This window comes from Grammomys surdaster, unplaced genomic scaffold (assembly GCF_004785775.1).
Source record: "Grammomys surdaster isolate TR1022 unplaced genomic scaffold, NIH_TR_1.0 67, whole genome shotgun sequence".
Classification (NCBI taxonomy): Eukaryota; Metazoa; Chordata; class Mammalia; order Rodentia; family Muridae; genus Grammomys; species Grammomys surdaster.
Window position 1 is genome coordinate 9,336,332 of NW_021604569.1, and position 23,425 is coordinate 9,359,756.

The window sequence follows — 23,425 nt, forward strand, 5'->3', positions numbered from 1 at the left end:
TCTGCACTGTTGTACTGCCGACATTTGGCATTGTCCTGACAACCTTGGTCTCATAGATAGTTGGAAATGGATTATTTTAAGAGTAAAAGCCCTGTAGTGGCACACAGAGGCAGAAGTGGGGTGGCAGGGTAGGGACTATCTCTGAGTTCAAGCTCAGCCTGTTCCACATAGTAGGTACCAGGCTAGCAAAGTTACATAATGAGACTCTCTCTTGGGGGGGGGGGAGGTAAATGTCACAACAAATTTAATTTAATCAAAATCTTTAATTCTCTTAGCTTTTTTTTCTATTGACCTCTTTCCCTGTGGCTGATGCTGTTAGCTATTTGATACTTATCTATTGCTCCAGTTCAGGAGTTGGTAAAGAATGGCCTAGGGAATGAATCTGTCCCTTGCTTCTTGCTTTTGTACATAAGTTTTTCTAGAACCCACTCATACTTGATTTTTTAGAGATGAGCTAGAAAGCCTGAAGTATCTATACTGTTCTCTATTGAAAAGGCTGCTAAACCCTGTGTTACCTCGTTTAACAAAAGATTGGAAGGAAATGTATTTTATGTCTAATTCTAAAGATATGTTAAACTCAGTTTAAAATTTTTTTATGTAGCTTATATTGTTTGTGGGTAAACACTGAAGAAAAAGCAAAAAAACCTGAAGTAATTAGGTTAATGGAATTTCCTTCCCTCAAATACACTGCAGTCATTTGAGCACTTGTTCATGATAACACTAGTATGCCTAAAACCTGCATTATATATTGTCTTGCTCAGCCAATTGAATTTAGGATTCCTGTTTTCTTCTGGTAACAGGTTGAGTTTTTTTTCCCTCTTCACTTTAAAAAGATAACAAAGATGATACAGTAAAGATTTAATTTTCAGGTAAATAAAATGTGGTCCTGGGTGAGTTTTTATTTCCCTTTCCTGCCCAGGAGAGAAGTACTCCTCAGGTTTCCAATTAGATAGTTATCTGATCTCTTTCGAAGTCATGCCTGTCCCTTCCCCTTGTTGAAGTCAGTCATGCTGGGTCCCCTTGACACACTCAAGTTTCAAGAGCCTGGGGATCTGAAGTCTCTGCTTTAGGGTTCATAATTGAAAGTGAGACTTTTTCCTCATCTCACGTAAATATAATGAGGGTGTCAGAGAACTTTGGCAGAGACAGCAAAGGAGTACCCTGAGACTAATTATAACGTGAGGAGGGCTTGCTCTAGTGCAGCTTCCAAAAGGGAAATTTGGGTTTGGAAAATGTGATTATGGAAATTATGCCCTCTGTTTTTTTTTTTTCCAGTTACTGACTACTACAAAGGAGAAGTCAAATGTTAGCTTGTTTGTGTCAGCTGCCAGGAGGAACTATTGTGATGTGGTATTTTTCTGTTATCAATTTTATTAGCACGTTTACTCTTCCAACAGGCTTTAACTTATAACAGTATACATGCTTATGAAAACAGTTAAGAAAATGAGAGTAATGTTGCACATACTCAATAAATACAGTGGCACCCCCCCAAAAAAATCATTATTCTAAATCCAAGAGTTTGAATTAATGATATTTTTAAAAACTCGGAATGCCAAGTAAATTTATCTGTTTATTTTATAGTGAAAAATACTCTAGGAAATATGCAGGTTTTACCTCAAGGTAAGTAGAGAAATGAGATTTATTAAAAAGAATATAGAATGTCAAAATGATAAAGAGCTAGTGAATTTCTTATCAGTAAAACTTGAGATGTTCAGGCCAGCAGGATGGCTTTGTGGGTGAAGTGCTTGCTGTCAAGCCGGAAGAGCTCAGTTGAATTCCTGGGACCCATCTCCAACAGTTGGCCTCTCACGTCCAGCTTCCACCACAGCATACACACCACCACTACACAGGGAATAAATTCATATAAAAATTTAAGATTTGTCTTTATTATCCTTAAGTATGTGTAGGTGTGAGTATTTGGGCATGTGCATGTCAGTACAGGTACCCACGAAGCCCAGAGCTAGAGTTGTGAGCTCCCTGATGTGGGTATGGGGACTGAACCTGAGCCTCTGAAGAGCAGCAAGTGCTCTTAATGACTTGAGCCACCTCTTCAGACCCCCAATTGTTTGTTTGTTTGTTTGTTTTTTAATTGAGACATTCTTTCTTACCGTGTTCTGCATTTGTTGCAGCAGTGCTATTTCAAAAAGGCTTTCACAGTTAAGTGTTGATGTCAGGAAAACAGTTCTCATTAGTCATGGGCAGTCTACTTTCTCCAGACATCCACCTTCCTGCGCTTACTCTGCTACCTGGTAATGGAGAGAAGATAAATGGTGCCTGAGGTTTTTGTTATTGGTTTGTTTTTTTTTTTTGTGGGGGGGGAGGGCTTATTTTAGCTTTTACAAGATTATTCAAACTTGGAAGTTACTATCTCTACTACACAACAGAGTAATGACTTTTCCTCTGTAACAGACTAAGACACTATATAGAAAGTACCATTGGATGCCTGGTGGTGTCCTGCAGTTACTTGCCGCCTGCTGCAGCAACATGATTACTTAATCAGAGGAGTTGTTGACATTGTTTTCTGTACTTGAGTGATGGTTTCCTTCTGTGTGTGTGTCTGTGTGTGTGTGTGTGTGTCTGTGTGTGTGTGTCTGTGTGTGTATGTGTGCACGCATACATGCTAAAATTAAGTCATCATTAAAACTGAAGAAATGAAAGTGAACTTTTTGGGGGTTGATTCAGACAGCTTTACTCAGCCGGTTGGAAAGAATTTTCGAAGCCTGTTTTCCTTCTGTATTTGTCCCTGATGCCGAAGAGGAAGTTACTTCCCTGAAGAACTTGCTGGAAAGAAACAACTCACCAGTCAAAACAAGAGAGGCCTTAGCTGAACATGGGTAAGTAGACACTTTTCTTAGGGAACTGTGACTGTTAGTTTCAGTTGTTATAATTTGTAAAGCTATCTCACTGCATTGTTTTAAAATACTATAATTATAGAAGCCTAGTCATGTGCAAAAAGACTTAAAGGGAAAATCCCTGTTTCTCTATTTCTGAGACGTCTCTTTTGACGTTTTTAAATCAACATTTGAATCAGCCTGTTGTGTTCCCTCCTGACTACCCAGGGCGATAAATGAGCTGGAGTTTGCTGTAGACAGTGTCTGACTATTGGACTATATAGTCCAGGCTGCATCAAACACAAGAGCCTCCCAAGTGGTGGGATTACAGGTGTGTCATACACTTGGTCTAACTGACAGTGTAGACCTTCTGCTAGTCTGTTCTCACCAGCTCCATATACATGTATCACACCTTCTGATGAAATTTTAAATTTTGTATTTCCCTTTTAACTGTATAAATGCTATACACTGCTAAATCCACACTTGTTTTCTTTTATACAGTGTCTTCCTGAACCTTATGCGGGATGAGCATCCCTAATTTGGAAATCCATTCTTGGAAGTGCTATGACATGTAAAACTTGTGGGAGCTGTGTAGTGGTGTAGAGCAGATGTAGATCACCTGCTAATAAGCTTGTCCAAGGCCCAGGTTTGCTCTCCAGCACTGGAAAAAGGAAGGGATTGATTTTGTTTTTAATCTCCACATTTTTGAACATTGACATGATATTCAAAAAGTTTATAATTTTGGAGCCTTTCAAATGCTGAAGTGATAAAGCCTTTACAGATATTCCAAAATCTAAAACAGTCTGAAACCTAAAACACTTCTGCTCGCTCCCAAGCACTTCACATAGTCTCTTTTTTTATTTCCTACATCTTCCTCTGCCCACTAAGAGCCTATTTATACAATTTTACTTGTCAGGCTGTTATCCCTCTTCACTCTCCCAAGTTTTAGAGGGGTTCAGCCTAGGCCTCTTTATAACAGTCATCTTAAGGCTTCCCTTATATCCTATCCTATTTGATACAGCCTGTTAGGGTGAATGCACAAGACGTGTACTATATTCTGTTAATACAGATGTATAAGTTGTTGTTACTGATCTGAAGTTTTACAACCAACTGTCTTGATGTGTGAGTCTTTCCATTCATTACACTGATACTTGTTCTTTATTGTTTTGCCTTTACAACTGCTGTCTCTCCTTGCCCTCTGTGTTCCTTTCCTAGGATTCCTTCCTGTTAATTATTTGATTTCCAAGTCATTCCATTTCTGGTTAGTCTTTTTATACTTTCTCATTCTTGCCTCTGGAAGTATCCTATCCTTCTCAAGTTTCCTCTCTTCCATTAACTAAGTCATGTGTAACTTGTTTGTCTCTCTTTATGGCCTCAGTATTTCTTGTACAGGCTTCCACTTGTCTTGATTCCATTCAAGATTGAGATTTTTTTTTTATTCTTTTTCTTCTTGTTTAGTGATTTCTAAGGAAAAGGAGATGTGTGTACAAATCCCTTTCCAAGAGATTTAATCTAAGGAAATAATATGCCATACAATAATATGCACAATAAAATGCTAAAAGATGGTCACTGCCAACCTAATAATATTATCCAAATAGGAAAAGACATCTTACTGAGAGCTGTAGGTTGTAGCTAAACAAATGTTGGTACATTGACCTAACCGAGTATCATGTAGCCTTTGGCAAAGTCAGCAACCCCTCTGCCATCCACAAGGAGTGTGTTCTAAGATCCTGAAGATGTCTAAAATATTGAATAGTGCTTATCTCTATTTATGCTCTGTTTTTTCTTATATATCCATAAAGTTCCATTTATAAATTAAGCATAGCAAGAGATATCAGTGATAACTAATAGAAGATTGCACTGTAATAAGAGGTGAATGTGATTCTCAGCATACCTGATTGAACTGTGAGTGAGACACTACAGATGATAATATGAGTTAAATACTCTTAATAGCACCTAATTAAATATTAATGTATTCTGTCTTACTAGATTTTCCCCTTTAATATTTTCCCACAATAGTTGACCATGGGTAATTGAAAACAGTGAAAAAGGCATGAGAGTGACAGGTGTGACAGAGGCACTGCTGTTCATATGCAGGCCAGAAATATAACCTGGGAAATACAGGAAAGTATATAATATAACTGCATCTTTGTAAATGAAGACTTGTGGAGAGCTGGGCATGGGAGCATATAATTCCAGCACTCTAAGGCTGAGGCAAGATGATCCGGAGCCCACCTCACCTGCTACAGTATGAGAGAGACCTGTCCCAAACCATAAGAATAAAGACCCAAATGTTGAGTAACTCTGTTCAATTAAAGTGGTAGATGCCAAGTGATTTTTTTCTTTTAAATGTTAATTTTTTGAAATAGAGTCTCATGTATTACAGGCTAACCTGTGTTGCCAAGGATGAGTTTGAACTTCTGATCCTCTTTCTCCTGAGTCCTGGGATGGTAGACCTGCACCACCATGCCTCGGTGCTGGGGATGGGACCCAGGGATTTGGGCATGCAAGGCAGAACTCAACCAATGAGCTATAGCCGCAGCCCTTAAATGTTGGAGTTTATTGTTGTTTGTTTTTACGATTTATTAAAAAAAAAAAAACAAGCTGGAGAGATGGCTCAGCAGTTAAGAACACTTACTGCTCTTGCAAAAGGCCTAGTTTCAGTTCCCAGAACCAAAATCGTGGCTCACAGCTGACCATAACTCTAGGTTCAGGGCATCTGGCACCCTCTTCTAGCCTCTGAATGTATGGGGCTGGGGCACAAATGTGGTACATATACATACCCACATGCAGACAAAACACTAGACATATAAAATAAATAATCTTTTTTTTTTTAAAACAAGCTAGTTCCTGGACTGTATTCCTTCATATAAATTTAGCTTACCTTTCTAATTATCGTTAGTGCTAGCTCTTGATTGCACTGAGATAACAGTTGGTATAAGATAAGTTAGATATGATATTCACTACACTACATAGTGTATCATCAGTGTGCTTATGATGGTTTATGTTGAACGTGCTGGAGTAACCTATTGTTGTCTTCTCTGTGGCCTTTACAGTGAGCTGAGGGATGTATGGACCGAACTGCAGGATATTCATGATGCACATGGTTTGCGATACCAGTGGGGCGGCTCACATAGCAACAAGAAACTTTTGTGCTCCTTGGGAATAGACACTCGAAACATTGTGAGTTTGTTAGAATCTTGAAAAATTCTTTAATAAACCTGTGTGGTTTTTAAATTTACAAATTTTCCTGTTTAAGCTGTGATTATCTAGCTCTACAGAGAAAGGATTGGCTTAAGCGTTAACTCGTTTTGATTAGGCAATTTTAAGACATCATGATGTTCCTTTAAAGTTAGTGGTTCTCAACCTTCCTAATGCTGCAACCCTTTAATACAAGTTCTCATGTGGTGACTTCTAACCATAAACTTATTTTCATTGCTTCTTCATAACTGTAACTTCGCTACTGTTATGAATCATAATGTAAATATCTGTGCTTTCTGATAGTCTTAGGTGACACCTGTGAAAGGGTTGTTCAACTCCAAAGAGGTCATGACCTACAGGTTGACAACCACTGCTCTGATTTCTTATTTTTGAAAATTTTTGTTTTCCCTTAACTATAAAATGAAAAATTGGACTAGATTACATATACACACATGCGTGTATATCTATGTATATATATACACACATGTGGTATGTACATACATATGTGCCCATATATAAAGCTTAGCTTATTGAGTTCATTATTCACAATATAATAAAACACTGTAAGCATACTAGAAACAATTTTATTGTATGACAGACAAATCATTCTCTAAATAAATGTTCTTTCTCCCTAATATAAATAGCTATTCACTGGCAATAAGAAGCAACCTGTTATAGTGCCCATGTATGCAGCAGGATTGGTAAGTACAGAATATTTCTGCACATATTGGTTGCATTTATTTTATAAAATCATCTTATATACCATGACAAAAAAAAATAGTTGTTTATCTTGAGACATGGTCTTTCTATGTAGACCCGGCTGGCATAGGACTATGTCGAACAGTCTGGCCTTTGCTTACAGAGATTTACCTGCCTGTGTTTGCCTCCTGGATGCTAAAGTTCAAGGTGTAGTTCCTACATTTGACAGAAAGTGTACTTTAAGAGGCATTTAAAAGCTGGATGTGATGCCTCTTACCTGTTATTTCACCCCTTAGAAGGCCAAGGCAGAGAATGGCCACAAGTTTGAGGCTAGCCAGGCTACGTAAGTTCTAAACTAGCTTGGGTGACACAAAACTCTGGTGCTGGAGAGGCCTTCAGTTTGGTTCTCAGTACCCACAGCTCACAGCCACCTGGAACTCCAGTTTCAGGGGATCCAATACCCTGTTCTGACCTCCATGGGAACCTACACTTCTGTGTACATACACGCATGCACACATATATACATCTTGCTTTTTAAAATGTTTAAACTCTTGCTCTCTTGTTCTTGCCTTCCTGCTCCTGCTCTCTCCCCATTCCCATCCCCCCAACCTCTTCACATGTTCATGTCTGGCCTCTACTTCTCTTCTCTTTTCCTCTTCCTCCTCTTCTTCTTCTTCTTCCTCTCTTTCTCTCTCTGCCTTTCTTTGCCTCTACTTAACTCCCCTCCCCGTGCCCTGAATAAGCTCTATTCTATTAAATAAATAAATAAATAAATAAATAAATAAATACTTAAATTTATCTGGGCAGTGGTGGCGCACGCCTTTAATCCCAGCACTTGGGAGGCAGAGGCAGACATATCTCTGAGTTGAAGGACAAGCCTGGTCTACAGAATGAGTCCCAGGACAGCCAAGGCTATATATACAGAGAAACCCTGTCTCGAAAAGTTTAGATTTATTTTATGTATGTAATTGTTGTGTATGTGTGTGTGTGTGTGTGTGTGTGTGTGTGTGTGTGTGTGTGTGTGCCACATGCATGTTTGGTACCCACAGAGCTAGAAGAGATCATCAAATCTGCTGGAACTGGAGTTACAGGTGGGTGTGACCACCATGTGGGAACTGAATCTAGGTCCTCTACAAAAGCAAGATATACACTTAACTATTGAGCAGTCTCTTCAACCCCCTAAATCTTAAAGATTTGATGTTACAATCTTAGAGGTACATATCTATGTAATACACATAATTTTATCATATATCCATCTTTACATGAGACTTTTTTATATTCCATTATAGATCATGTGTTGTTTTAAATGGAAAATTATTTTTATGCTTAACTCTTTCTAAAATACACTTTTGATGGGTCTTCTCTCTAAACTTTTTTGCATGTGTATGTAGTGTGTGTATGCATGTATCTAGGTAGGACACGTGTCTGTGTGTGTATGTGCATGTGGAGACCTGAAGTTGCTAATCAGGTCTCCTCAGCTGCTCTCCACCTTACTTCCTGAGCAGAGTTTCTTACTTGAACCCAGAACTCACTAATCCAACCAGTGTAGCTAGCTAGTTTGCTCTAAGGATCTGTGTCTGCCTCCTGAGTGCTGGGATTAAAGGCATGCTTTCCCACCTGGGCATATATCATGGGTGCTGGGGATCTAAACTCTGGTTCTCACCCCTATAAGGCACGGACTAAAGCTGAGCCATCTTCCCAGCCTGTTTTTTTCTAAGCTTTTAAAAAGAAAAATGGAAGATAAAATGCCTGGCACCTTAGAGATATGCTTTAATTTAGTTATTAATTGTTAATAAAACAACATAGTGGATGTCCAGAAGAGCTTGAAAATACTAAATTAGAATATATGGAAATAAGCCAGGACCTTACAGTTTCCATTAACATTGTTAATGTGTTTTTTTTCCAGATATGCCAGGTAGTTCTAGCAAATGGACATTTTTCATTCTGTTCTTTAACAAGATTCAGGCACATTTTGCCTCTTTGTGGGGAGTGGGTCTGCATGTGTGGTCAATGTGCATATGTGTGCAGGTGTACCTGACACTGGAAAGGACATCGCTGTCCTGCTGGATAACCCTCTGTCGTATATTCCTTTGAAGCATATTGCTCACTGAACCTGGACTAGGGTACAGGCCAGCAAGCCCCAGCAGTCTTTCTGTGTGTGGGACTCACAATGCTGAGGTTATAGCCATGCATGAACAGCTAGCTACACCCGTCTTTTTATGTGGGTCCTAAGGATTTGAACTCAGGTCTTCAGGCTTGCACAGCAAACACAGCTATCTTCCTAGCCTCTCAGTCATATTATAAAGTTTGGTGTTTGTGATTTGGGGATGAATTGCTGCTAAATGAAAATGTCGTGTCTGTTAAACTAAAATCTCATGTTATTATAAGGAATAAGTTGAACTTACGGAGAAAGTGTGGTAAAAACTCAAGAAAGCTGAGTGTGATGGTGCAGACCTATAATCCCAACACTAAGGAAGTAGAAGCAGGAAGATCTGAGGGGGCTCAAGCTCACCCTTCTCTCACAGCTAGTTCAAGTCTAGCCTGGGCAACGTGAAACCCTATCGCAATAAAAAAAAAAAAGTAAGGAATTATAAAACTGGAATCTAAGTTCTACCACTTACATGTGCCTCTAAAGTGCAACTTGATTTTTTTTTTTAATTCACAGTTTATTTTCTGTGAATAGGCACTAGTTTTATTGGCATGGAACTAGAACATTATGATTATTTTTTTTTTAGTTTGTTGTGGAATATTCTGCACCTGAGGATTTTTTTTAATCAGTTACTACTGTCTTATTTACCTTGCATTGTATGCTTTTTTGTTCTAGATAAATGCAGTCCAGAACTTTTTAATTTATTGGTTATTTGGATTTCTTTTTTTCTCAAACAGTAGTACTCCAGAGGTTGTAATATTATAGTCTCGGTCTGAGTTGGATTAGGAATTTCACTTATAGACAGTTTGGTAAGCTTGTCAGCAGAGCTTACTTCATGCACATTAGCTGGCTCAGAGCCCTATAAGGAGTTAATGGTAAAATTTACACTTCATTTTTGAACTTTATTGCCTAAAATAATAAAAAATTAACTGCTTTTAAGATTTTAAAATACTAAATGTGTTTAATGAACATAAATAGAGCTTCCCACTTTCAACTCTGATTTCTGTGTGTAGATGTGGATGGGTAGTGGGGGTACAAGTTATGTATCTCAGCCCATCTACTTCCCAGCCATGGAATTGTAAGCAAGTGTCACCATTCCTACCTTTTTAAAAACCTGAGTAAGCATTGAACTAAGTAAGGCTCCTCATGCTTGCAAAGCCAGTACTTTATCCAGTGCTGTCTCTGATACAAAAGTTTAATTATACCTGTATTTCTTCTGTGGTGCATTTCATATGGAAGACTGCACCTGAAATAGTCAGTTAAGTGTCTGGTTCTCCAACTTCATCAGAGTCATTTGGAAGATGTAAGACACAGATTTCTGTGGGTTGGGGTATGGTGGTGCATGGCTTTAATCTCAGTACTAAGGAGGTAAGCTCCAAGATGAAGGCCAGCCAGCCTAATCTACAGAACGAGCTACAGAACAACCTGGGCTGCCCAGAGTAAATCCTGTCTCAAAAAGGAGAAGGAGGAGGAAACAAAAAGACACACAATCTTAAGCTTTCTATAATCCAGGCAGAGCTTGAGAGTTGATACATTTGACCAGGTTTTAGGTGCTGTTGATTGGCAACCACAACTTGGACACCACTGGTTTAAATCATAGTTCAAATTAAGAAATTTGGCTGACGCTAATAATTACCAAATATATTTTCTTTTATAAAAGCATATTAAAGACACATATAATATCCATGTGGTGCCATGTTGACCAGGAACTAATTTTTATCTTTCTACTACATGAAAGCCTGTAATTAGGATAAGAGCTTATCGGGTTGTTTGGTTTTGTTTGGCTGGTCTTCAGCTATGATTCATGTATGTCAAAGCCTTGCTTCTTTGTGCTGTTAGCCTGAATTATCCATTTCATGCCTTGATACCAAGTGGTTGGTTGGTTTGTTTGTTTGTTTCTATACCCATCTACAATATTCTCATTTTTATTTAAAAAAAAAAAGTATGTTTGAATTGTTTCAGATCCAGTGGAGTACATAGAGTTTCTTGCCCTCTGAAATGGCAGTCTGTCTGTACTCTCTTTGCCAGACCCAGAATCTAAATACTGAGACATCAGCTCAGATTTAAACATATTAAATTCACACTAAAAGACATATACCTTCAACATACCAGTATGTTATAAATATTGCCTTTTCATGTAATGTTAGTGTCTTAAGTAGCATAAAGTAAAATATTATTTAAAATGGAAGATTTGACTTCAAAAAATTTTATTCTAAAATAATCTTTTATATATATATATTATTTGAAAAAGATTTCTATTCTCTTACAGTGTCATAATTATAAGCTTTGTGTTGATCCCTTTCCAATTAATGACTAATAGACCTCTTTCAGGGTATGTTAGAGCCTACCAAGGAACCACTGAAACCACTGTCTGCTGCAGAAAAAATTGCTTCTATTGGTCAGACAACCATTATGACACCAGAAATGAACACGTGTACATCTGATCCATTCCAGGTAAAGTATTCATATGTGTGCAAGTGATTATGCATTTATATAGACACATAGTCACACATACTGGTTTATTTCCCTTAATATGTCTTTTATTTTATATTTTTAAAACTTGAAGGTGGACATGTTTTTGATTGTTAATTAACATTCTTAGACTACAGTGAACAAATTATCTGTAATTTTCAAAAATAGATAAAATACAAAACAAGATGGTTATTATTTTAAGTTTTTAAACAGTCCAAGTCATAATCTTCATTTTTAAGATCATAAATACTGACACAAATAGAGTAAATGCCATATTTTCAAACACTAGGAAGCACTACATTTGTACAAACACTCATAAGTTATATATCTAACAAATGTATGTTCGGACAGTTCTTCCCAAAATGAATATTCTATAGCGATGGCCCACTAAAGCAGTGTACCAGGATAAAGTAAGTTTGGGGAAAATATTATACCCTCACAACCACCCTTGGAGATTCACAATACATGTTCAGTACCCCTGAGCCCTGCAGTAAATGCTGCTGTGTAATTTTTAATTCATTTCTCAAATGTATTTGACCACAGGACCTGTTTTCCAAGGTTTAGGAGGGGAAGAGCATACTTTTGTGGAAGTAGTGTTTTGAAGAACATACTTTAGAAAATGATATATAAATATAGGTCCAACCCTTTCAAGTATGTTTGAAGAAACATCTGTTTTTACTATTATATGCCACTGTGGGTTTTGTTGTTGTTTGGCTTTTTGAAACAGGATTTCTCTTTGTAGCCCTGGCTGTCTTGGAACTTGCTTTGTAGACCAGGCTGTCCTCAAACTTAGAGATCCTCCTGAGTGCTGGGATTAAGATATGCACCCCTCCTCCCCCACCAGCCACTGTGGTTCATTCTTGTGCACAGTGTAAATTAAACTTCACTTCCAAGCCAGAACACCGCAGGCTCAGTGTTAGGTGGCCTGGCTGTCATGCGTGCTGCCTGGCTTTATGGATGGTTGGTCAGTGTGTCTTAGCTCCTCCTTTCTCCACCCCCATGCTTCCTTGCAGGCCTGTTCTGTCTGTGCTGACTCCTACATCATCGGCACAGCACACTTCCCTCTGCCTGATCACCATCCTCATCCCCACAGTGGTAGCTGCTTTGCCATACTTATTGAAAATAGAGCTTCTGTTTTCACTATTGAGACACTGAGTGTTAGCTGTTCCTCTCTGCTCTTTCCTTTTTTGTACAACATCCTCATAAGTACTGCTTATTTCATTGGTTAGCTGTTGCTTGTCATTTAGCTCTATGTCTTAGAAGCATCTTCTAGTCATGACCTTATACAATGTTATATTCTAAAATAACTTAATTCAGACTTAACCAAAAGCATATTTCAGATACCAAATGAAGTGTATGTATTTTAATTGAGAATTTTGTGCTGAGCTGCTTAACTGGCATCACCAAATTGCACAATCATTGCTTGGCCCTATACCTATGGTTCAGGTTAAAGTAAGCACCTGGCTGCATTATAAGGATTTTCTTTGTATAAAGTGATGTGTCTTATGTAGTCCTTAGCATGTCATGTGTAATATCTATGTACTTTCTTGGTTCATAGAATAACCCTGTTGCATCTTGTGGTGGTTGTGCTTTTTATTTTTTAACATAGCCTGTAATGATGGAAGTCTGCAAATCATATCAGGAAATATCTGTTCAGTCCCTCATTTTTCTTTCTTTTTTTCACCCAGAAACCATGTACCACATATTCCTTGTATGTTTTCATTTTCAGCATCACTCAATAGCACTGTCGAGCAAACCACAGTTGCATAAATCCTTGTCAGTTACCTGCCCTGTTCTAATGTAAACACTTGTTTTATGCTTGGGGTTTTTCCCTCTCAACCTGAGCAGCATTTGTCAGGCCTGCAACCATTGCTTCTCTTGTTACGGGGTTTTAAAAGTTTGGAGCCAAGTGTACTGACACACCTGTAATTCCAGCACTTGGGAGGCTGAGGCAGGTACATATTGAGTTCAAGGTGAGAGGGAGATTCATAATTTATTACACCATGAGAGTATGAAATTCAGTAGATCAGAAATAAAACCAAACAAAAGGTGAAAGTCTTAGAGGGGACACTACTAGGGTGGGTTTTTTGTTGTTGGTGGTGGTGGTTTGGTTTGCTCTTTTGCAGAGGACGGGTGTCTTGAACACATGTTTCATTGTATACAAGCAAGTCTGACTGATGGTTATCATCCACCCAGTCATCAGTAGCAGCTTCAGCCTCTTGATGGGGCTGTTTTAGTTGTGAATCAGAGTTCGGGATGATTATCTTAATACCATGCACTCATTTCAATAAGAAAACATACTTGGAAGGGTTAAATGACTTGCCCAAAGTTGCAGATCAAGGATCAGGACTAGCATGAGGTCTCCTTTCTCCAGCCTCTGTGTTTCTGTTCTATTTCTAGCCTCGTTTCTCTAGTGCTTCTGTTTCTGCAGGAATCATTCATTGCACATTACATAAAGCTGTTGCAAAGGCTTCTCTCCATGGGCTTCTCCTTGGGTTGCCTTACTTGTGAAGTTGTTACAGCTCACCACCTTGTTAGAGTATTCTGTTTTTCATCTTCCTCATTTCCACTAAATGTTGATTCATACTTAGTGGCTCATTATCATAATTTTGGTTGTTCTCAAGATATCATAAGCATCCATAAAAAGCCAGAATTCCAGCAAATCAATGAAATATTTCTAATTATCCAGCTCATTGATATCAGCTACATAAATCTTTATAAAAGAGCCATTTGTCCAGAAGTGTTATTATTGTATAAACCTAGGTTCTGCCCAGTTCTTCACTGTTGAACATAACCATTAAAGGTCTCTCTTTTCCAAAAGTAGAGTAAGTTAGATCTGCTCAGGTGTGTTTGCTTTACAATTAACTAAAAAAGATTTTTTCTTAAGTGTTTATTAATCTTTAAATAGGTTACAAACTAGGGTTTCCCCAGAATTATTTTTAACTTATATGAAATTATTAGATATTCATGGTATTTCAAACATAGAACAAAGACCTGTGTGTCCACTTATGTAGTCATTGGCTACCAGTCACATAATTACAATAGATATGAGGTATAATCAGGAATAAGTTACCGATTAACTTACATAGTTAGGTATCCCTTGGTCACAGGTGTGGATACAGGTAACCACCCCATAGTCAACATACAAAACTCCTCACAAAACTCACCACAGAGCTCCCTTAGGAGCTGAGGACTGAGCTCCGGTGGGGAGTTAGTGCACAGCACAGCACAGAGACACCGCATAGTTACACTCCCTTCAATCCACCATCCTCCACCCCAGTCATCTCTTGATGTTATCAGCCGTTTACTTGGCTTTATACCTTCCTTCTCAGCCTCCAAGCTGCATAGGCTGTACTTGATTTTTATTAGTCTGCCTGTCCCTGTTTTACCAAAACAATTACAGTATTGCCCCCAAAGAACTCACTTATGTTCCTGTCCACAGGTAATAGTGTCTTTATCCAGAAAGAAAGTAAGTATAATGTTGTGACAGTGCCTTCCTCACGGTGAAGCATGGCCAGCAGTGCCAATGACATGCAAGGAAATAAGCAACAGCATGTTGGTATTTAACAGCCTAATAGAGCACAAGTTATCTCCATAAGCGTTGTTAGCATAGAGAAAACAAAACCCAAAGAGAAAACAAAAACTCATTAAAGTGAAGAACATTTGCCAGCTACCTTCTACTCGCTGTTTACCATTGTTCAGTTCATGTTATGAAATTGAAAACCCCAGAGTAGTCTAACCACTTATAAGAATTCATTTCAGTGCATTATTTCATAAATCTCCCAAGGCATGCTCGTGCGTACTATGATCACACTTGGGGGACTGGAGAGGAGGAGTGGCATTTAAAAACCAGCCTGGCTTTACATAGTCAGTTTAAGGCCAGCCTTAAACTTAAGCAACTTAACAAGATTGTCTCAAGATGAAAAGAAAAAAAATCTGATTTTAAGTAATTTCTAAATCAGAAAACTTGACTAAAATAAATACCTGACCTGTTATGGGGGCATATACCTACATCTATTGAATAGCCTTAAGCACGAGTACCACAGGTTTGAAACTATCCTGAGAAATTTAGTAGGACCTTGTCTCAAAAGTATATTAATTGGGCCAGAGAGATGGCTCAGTACGTTAAAAATACTTGCCTGTGTGCAGGTATCCAGCCCTAAGTTTGAATCTCTCACACTCAAATAAAAGGGATATTTCATTCTGAGGCTATAACCCTGATGCTATACAGGACAGAGACTGGGGGATCCTGGGCCTTTCTGGCTGGCAGCCTAGCTCCAGTTCAGTGACAAACCAAAGTGTGTCTGAGAAAAGTAAGGTAGAGGATGTCCAGTATCTTCCTCCGGTCACAACAGTCAGTCAGTCTGTCCCTCTGTTTCTGTTTCTGTTTCTCTCTCTCTCTCTCTCTCTCTTCTCTCTTCTCTCTTCTCTCTTCTCTCTTCTCTCTTCTCTCTCTCTTCCTCTCTCTCTCTCTCACACCCACACACACACACACTTTAAATATCTAAAAATGAACACCTTAAAAATGTACATTCCATCCAGTCCTGGTGGCAAAGGCCTTTGATCCCAGCACTCGGGAGGCAGAGGAAGGTAGATCTCTTGAGTTTGAGGACAACCTGGTCTACATAGCAAGTCCCAGGCCAGCCATACTCCAGAACTACACAGGAAGACCTTGTCTCAAAAACAGTCCAAAAAAAAAGTGTGCATCCTATTTTTTGGTACACAGTTTCTTTTCTTTTGAAATCAGGAAACATGCAAAGAACTAGAGCCTTGGACTCTGTTCCTTGTTCCATGTGTCAGGAGACCAGCTAAGTTAGTAAAGATCATCCATAACTAGTTACTCTCATCATCAGTCACTTTCAGTGTAGTTCCTTCTCTGTATTTTATGTTAGTGTTACATGACTAGTATTTAAATAAGTGTAATCACTAAACCAAAAAAACTCTGTTTTAAATCCTTTTCTTGAAATTTAACAGTTTAAAACACAGTATCAATAAGCATACTGTTCATAAGTTTTCCAATTTCAACTTGTTAATATTTGCAGATAACCTGAAATTGTAGTTATCCAAAGTTTTTCAATAGGTACATTGTTGTATAATGGTCTTGTTGTATTTTTGGGAAAGTTGCTTTGTTTTTAAGAAATCTTTATGTTGCTACTACCTATACTGATTAATTTTGATTTTTTTGTTTCTTTTTTTTTGTTGTTGTTTTGGTTTTCAACTCTAGGAGTCTCTCCCACCTGTCCAGTTTGACTGGAGTAGCAGTGGCCTTACTAACCCTTTAGATGGTACGTCTCTCCGTAGAGCCTCTAGCACCAGGGCTAGAGCTAAGAAAGCTACACAGTTCAGACAGACTTCTCTCTGCTGATTTCTTTTTTTGTTTGAACATAACTTCTTATTCTTATCTTTGGAAATTCAGGCTTTCTTTCTAAATAGCAATTGCTCAAGATACCAGCCATTACTGTTATTAACAATATTAATGCCCAAGTATTGGTAGTAGGAATAAGGTAAAGCTTTAGTTTCTTTATCTTAAGTCAAAATTAGATAGTTTAAATTAGATGATATTTTAGCTAGGATCAATTTATTTGAATGTTTTATAGCTTCACTTTGCGAAATTTTCTTGGATACAAAGTCTTGTAGCTAGCAGTTGCTCCAAAGCATAAAGCACAATTATTCACTTACCCAGAACCAGTGTGCAGATAGATCCATATTTATTGACTTAATATAGTTTTCAGATTCAGTAGCATTTTATAGAGTACTTAAATGCAAATGGAAGATGAATAATTTTCATGGTTATTTTTAAACTTATATCCAAATACTAACAGAGCAGTTCCAGAAATCAATGGTTTTTCTTACAACTTGTAAACTCTAAAAGGGGATAACTTATGCAAGTACTGTAGGGTCTTTAACACACAGCGCTAATGTTAGAGTCCATGCTATGGGTTTCCCATGGACCCTGATTTATAATTGCTTCGTAAATGGTTGAGCCATTGTCTAGAACACTACCACTGTCATCTCAGTGGTACTTACCATGCCATTGCCTGAGACACTCTTACCAGCTTTTCCTTAGAGCTGGGATCCTCGGATACCTGAAAACCATCAATTGAATGTCCGCTGAAGGAAAGCCTGGATGTACCTTTTGCTGTTGTCTGGTGTCTTTTAGTCAAATCATCATGCTTTTTATTAACAATTTCTTTAAAAATGTATATTATTTGTGATTACTGGTGCAGAGTTAAAGGGGAACAATACAGCTTGTGCATCAGCGTAGGGCAGTTACTACATCTATAGTATGTTATTTTAAATAAGTTAATGTATTGGTGCATGTCCTGAAACTCACAACTTTTGTCATTCTTTTAAAAAGCATTCACTAGAAACCAGAAATTGTTCATAGAAACTAACATGAAATATTGGGCATGTAGTGATTTAATGTTGGGTTAAGATTCAGTATTGTTTCCCTTTAACTAGAATGCCTTCTCTGGTCTTTCTGATACTTTTCAGTTTTGATTGAAAGAACTGACTTCTAACTAAAACCTAACAAAGTGTTACATTATTTACATTGTACACAAGGAAATCTACATTGAGTTAAATTGTTACTTTAGTTATGAAAACCTAATGCTGTACACATTGTTTTAATGTTGATTTTTTAAAATGTGTAATGACTACTAATTATAACCTGCATGTTCAAGTGTGTGTCTTACCCCTTTTCACACGTAACCCCTCCTCCCTTGGCTTACCTTCTGTGTGGCTGCCCACCAACACGGTCACTGAATTCCAAGCTAGTGGAGGTTCCACTCTTCTGAACCTTGATTTCTTTGGGCCCGTGGATGACAGTAGCTCTAGCAGCAGCACAATCCCAGGTCAGCAGAGCGTTTAACCATAGTTGTGGTTCTTTACTAAAAGCATGACAACATTTGACTTTCCTATAAACAAGGAAACAGGTAGACTGTGTTCTCTCCAGTACCTTTCCTTCATCTAGCTACATCTGATTACACAAAATACATTTTTAGGACAACTTCCTCAGAGGGTTATATTCAGAGCTGAAAGCAGTTTCTACAATAAATAACCCTAATGGCTTTAGACAGCTAAGGATGTTTTGGTTTTCACCCCCTCGAAATGGAAAATGTATTTATATGCTTATTTTGAAAGCATATTATATAAAGCCATTTGAAAATAACACTAGGGAGATGAGAACATTTTTAGTGCACAAAGACGGCTTCGTATTATAGTGTCTATAATGATGTTACTTTTACAAATTCTAACATGTTAATTAGTTTTTATTAGTGCTGCTAAATACATAATTGATTCCAAAAGGTTGGAATCTAGCATGTAGTTATATAGTCCCATATTTCAAAAATTACTATTTTTATATAGCTCTTAAATAAAAAGCATACTGTTAGTTTCCATGGAGAATAAAAAATGTTAACAAAAGTTAGTAGAAAGTAATTGCTATGAACCCAACAGCTAAAAATTAAGCTCACTAGTACCTGTTAATGTTCTGCCCTAGTTCATTGACCAAAGGACTAATGTACTTTGTCATTTTCTAACCGAATAAAAGATGGAATTTATAATGGCATTTTAATGTTTACATTTTTTTGAATATGATTTTAATGAATCCCTGTCATCCCAAAGTTGTGATCTGTTAATCATTGGACATCAGACAGCTACTAGGGTAAATGCTAACCCCTGGAATACATATTGAGGATTCCCTTCTGTGCCCACAAGTGGCCAGTTTTGTAGCTAGCTCGGGTTCCTGAGAATTGGGGCGGGGGGGTTTGTTTGAGGTGAGTCTAATAGGTAGCCCAGCCGCCCACTTCAGTGGTTTATCAGCCATGAATATGAAGGAAGAACAAAGTCACCTAAGGGCGGTCCTGCCACAGAGAAGGCCCACAAATCTCAGGTGCAGTGAGTAGACTTCTCAAATCTAAGCTCCTAGTTTTCATTTTCATTGTTTTCAAAATTCTTGAGAGTATATGAAACAAAGTCTGTGTCTGGTTTTGCTACTTACTTAAATTTGATACTTGACTACTTAAAGTTCTACTAAGAATAATCTGACTTGGAACAGCCTGGAGGAACTAAAATTGTCAGGATCCTTACTGGAGGTAAAGGGGAAGCCAAGAGTTATCCAAGCTCTCTCGGCTAACTTTGCTCAGTCTGCATTATAATGGAAAAAAAGCTTGGATTAGATTTCAAATGGGCTTATATTTTAAATTTGTTTAAAAAGCATTGTTGGAGCACAGATAACCTGGTTGCTTAAAGAAGTGCTGAGATGGCCTGATAATTGGGCTGAGGGTACAGCTGCAAGAGAGTCTGGAAAGTTTAAGGGTTCAGTGGATGTGAGCACAGCCTGGTCCAATGCAGTCTGTGCCCCCGGAAACCTTTAACCTCTGGGCTTTCATCAGTATGCTCTAGCTGCTGTGTAAATTTGTTTACAGTAAATTTGCCTTGGCATTCTGTTGTTAATGGGTTTCATTAAAACGTCCCCCAGCTTCAGGTACCAACTCCTTCTTTAGTGTTCCAACTTACCACTTCTTTGTCCTTTTTTTAACTTGTTTATGGGAAAGTCATTTTTTCTTAGCTTGCTGTTAACTATTGTGTGTGTGATTTTTAGAAGATTGGCATATAATTTGGCTGGCTACTTTAATTGTGTAATTAAGCTGTGCCTCATTAAGGTTCTATTTAAAAAAACTTCCATTAAAAACTCTCTGTAGTTTATAGTAAGTAGTTGCCTTGTTTCTGAAAGTGTTAACTGTAATTGTTACAGATCTCAGTCATTTTTTTGGTTTGGGGCATTTTATGGAGGGGAGGATGTTGTTTGGGGTAGAAAGGTGATTTTCTTCTGTCATTGTCAGTGCTTTTGTTTTCAGTCTGCCATTTACTGCTTGGCAGCTGAGTGTGCAGTGCTGGATCAAGTGCTGTTAGTTAACTCAGGACGCGGTTGTTGTGCGTGACACACAGGCCTCACCTTCAGTGCTGCGGGCACTTGGAAGCTGACCTTAAGCAGTGGAGACATAAACAGCTTCGGATCTCTTGCCCTTTCTGTAGACATCTACAGTTCCATACACTTGAACTTTGGCCCGGATGCTTATTGTAGAAAGCAGACGTTTTTAAAGTATATCCTGACAGTTACATTGATGAGCATTAGGCCCGCGGGAGTCAGCGTGCACCTTCCTCCCTGTGGGACTCAGTCTCGGTGCAAGCTGTTGCTCGTTTGACTATCACATCTGAGGTCCATCTGTGCTCATCGAAGAACAACTTCAGAAAGGAGAGAACTTGTTCTTGAGTTTATCATACTTTTTGCCTAATCTTGTAGGCTTTTCTTAGAAAATAAAATTGAACCAAGTACAGCCATACACATTTGTAGTCCCAGCTGAGGCAGGAGGATCTCCTGAACCTCAGGAGATTAAGACCAGCCAGAGTGGTATTGTAATGCCCTGTCTTAAAAAAGAAAGAAAAATAAAAATATTGGAGAAGCTACTAAGCATTTTTTTGTAAACTGATGCTTAACTATAGCCCCAGCGTAGCTTCCTTCCTGTTCCTCTAGCTGACTACTTTAGCTGCTGGCTGCCAGATTGAAAGTCAGACCACACATATGTAATGGATGCTGGAAAGGGGCGTCTTCATTTCTCCCAGAGTACTGCTCTTAGCCACATTCTGGATGTGTTACCCACTCCACCTCTTACCTGAAGAACACGCAGTCAATTTTTAGTAATAATTTGATGCTTTAAATAATTGTGCATCTCTTTAGTCATGGCTAAGATAACCAAATTACCAAATCATTTTCTGTACTGGAGACTTTATATTAATCTCCAAGTCTCCAAGTCTCTGGCATGAAAAAAAATAGAGTCTTAAAAGAAAAAAAAAATTCTTTTTGGTGAGATCAGAGCAAGGTTCAAAATTAGGTTCATTAGCTAGTTTAAAAATTGAGGATGTTGAGCTGGAGAGAGCAGTTAAGAGCACCGGCCACTCTTCCAGTAGACCTGGAATCAACTCCCAGCACCCACACAGCAGCTCACAACAGTCTCTAACTTTAGGGGATCCAAACGCCTTTACACAGACATGCAGGCAAAGCACCAGTGCACATAAATTAAAAATGAGAGTGTTGGAGGTCGAGTGTGGTGACTCTACCTGTTATTCCAACACTCAGGAAGCTGAGGCAGGAGAATTGTCATAAGTCAAAGCCAGCATAGGCTACAGAATAAGACCTTGTCATAAAATAAGATAAATTAAAATTTTGAGAGTATCAGAGCATGCTCATTCTATTTATAAATACGGTATGTCAGAAATGTAAGCAAAACTAAATGATGGGAATTCTTGAAGCATTTGAAAGGCGTCAGCTACATACAACATTGATTTTAAAATGGGATTTGTATGTATTCCCTGTATAGATACTTCAGAGCCTACCATTTAATACAGAAAAACATGAGGCTAGGTAATTGGCTCAGTGGTTAAGAGCATTGGCCGCTCTTGCAAAAGACCTGGGTTCTATTCCCAACACCTACATGGTGGCTCACAACCGTCTGTGACTCCAGTCTCAGGGACTCCTACACCCCCTTCTGGCCTCCTCAGGCACTAGGCATGCATATGATGTGCATACATAAATACACACATACACAAAATAAAAATAACTAAACGGAGAGTGCTCAGCGGGTAAAGGTGCTTGCTGCCCAAGTTGGTAACCCTGAGTTCAATCCCCCAAACCCTGTCTGGGTGGAGTGAGAACTGCTGCACAGAGTTACCTGGCATCCACCCGCTTGCAGCCCTCATGCAGAACACTTAGTAATGACTTATGTTCAGAGGAGCAGCACTTGCTCTGACAATGACAGTGAGTGGTGTTTATGCAGACTCACGTGTGGATAGAGTATTGCTGTTACATCTTGTCGCTCACTATGACCCATGCAGCCTGCCCTCACTCACTGTCATTCTGTGCTGTAAGGTGTGGATCCAGAGTTGTATGAGTTAACAACTGCTAAGCTGGAGACCTCCACCTCAAGCCTCAGAGTGACTGATGCATTTGCGAAGCTCATGTCTACAGTGGAAAAGACAAGCACGTCGACCAGGTAAATGAACCTAAACTTTGCCCTAAGTGTGTATTCTGGTTTAAATGGCCACAAGCAAAACATGCAAGAGGTAGTACTCCTGTGTTACACTGACTTTGTGTCTTAAAGCCAGTAGATGGCAAAGCCTAGGAGACATCACATGGATGGTTTATAATGAGCTTTACTGGGAAAGACTGACAGATGAAGTTTTCTTCTCCCCGCCCCCATAGAAGATGATTCTGATTAAGTATTGACGCTGCTGGGGGGCACCCCTGTCCTCTCATAATTATGGAGAAAGGCGATTCCAGAACCGGTTTTTCTCCTGGTGTTACATAAGCTACTGTGTTCGATTTCAAGCTAAGACAGAGGAAAATTTTTTAATTTTCAGAACTTTTGCTACTGCTTCCCTAACTTGAGCTATCATGAACTTCTTTACCAAAGGGAGCCTCTCTAGGGACAGTATCTCCTACCGTCAGAGCCAGAGACACGGAGTGTCATGTGGACCTTATGTGTAGGGTTTAACATAGTTACAAACCCGGGCTTTGACACGTTAAGCACAGATAAACCAGTTCCCAGTAGAGGGCAGGTGCTGATTGGTCAGCTGTCTTCTCTGCTTCCCAGATCATCATCCACCTGCATCTTCAAGAGAGATGTTTATGTGTCAGTTGCCCGCTTTGGGAATTTTAGAATTTCCTATTGAATAACAGACACCATTTAGATTTATCTTTTAAAGTTAATTCTTTCATAAGAGACATCTTTTTCTATTTTTTTTTTAAACTTAAACTTGAATGATTGAAATCTCTTTGGGTTGTTTGTTGGTTTGTTTTTGAGTCAGGGACTTGGTGCACAGCCCTGACTGTCACGAAACTTGTTATGTAGGTCAGGCTGGCCTTGAACTTGGAGAGAACCACCTGCCTAAGTCCCAAATGATGGTGTGTGCCACTGTGCCACCTTGACTTAAAGGATTGAGTGTCTTTTATTTTATTCCCTACGGGCATCCAGCAGACACTAACAATTTTAAATTGCTGCTGCTGCTACTC

The 23,425-nt window shown here is 38.7% G+C and overlaps 1 protein-coding gene across 4 annotated transcripts in view; it reads left to right on the forward strand.

The window, feature by feature from the left end:
• Positions 1–23,425, forward strand: part of Aftph (aftiphilin) — a 59,690-nt gene that overhangs the window by 30,481 nt on the left and 5,784 nt on the right. For 3 of the 4 annotated variants that reach the window (XM_028776975.1, XM_028776960.1, XM_028776967.1), the window contains exons 3-9: positions 2,683–2,834; positions 5,888–6,014; positions 6,677–6,733; positions 11,212–11,334; positions 16,577–16,637; positions 18,126–18,206; positions 22,283–22,406. In XM_028776975.1, coding sequence (XP_028632808.1) covers positions 2,683–2,834; positions 5,888–6,014; positions 6,677–6,733; positions 11,212–11,334; positions 16,577–16,637; positions 18,126–18,206; positions 22,283–22,406 — 725 coding nt within the window. The remainder of the gene's footprint in view (positions 1–2,682; positions 2,835–5,887; positions 6,015–6,676; positions 6,734–11,211; positions 11,335–16,576; positions 16,638–18,125; positions 18,207–22,282; positions 22,407–23,425) is intronic. The other variant, XM_028776982.1, reaches the window with a different exon arrangement.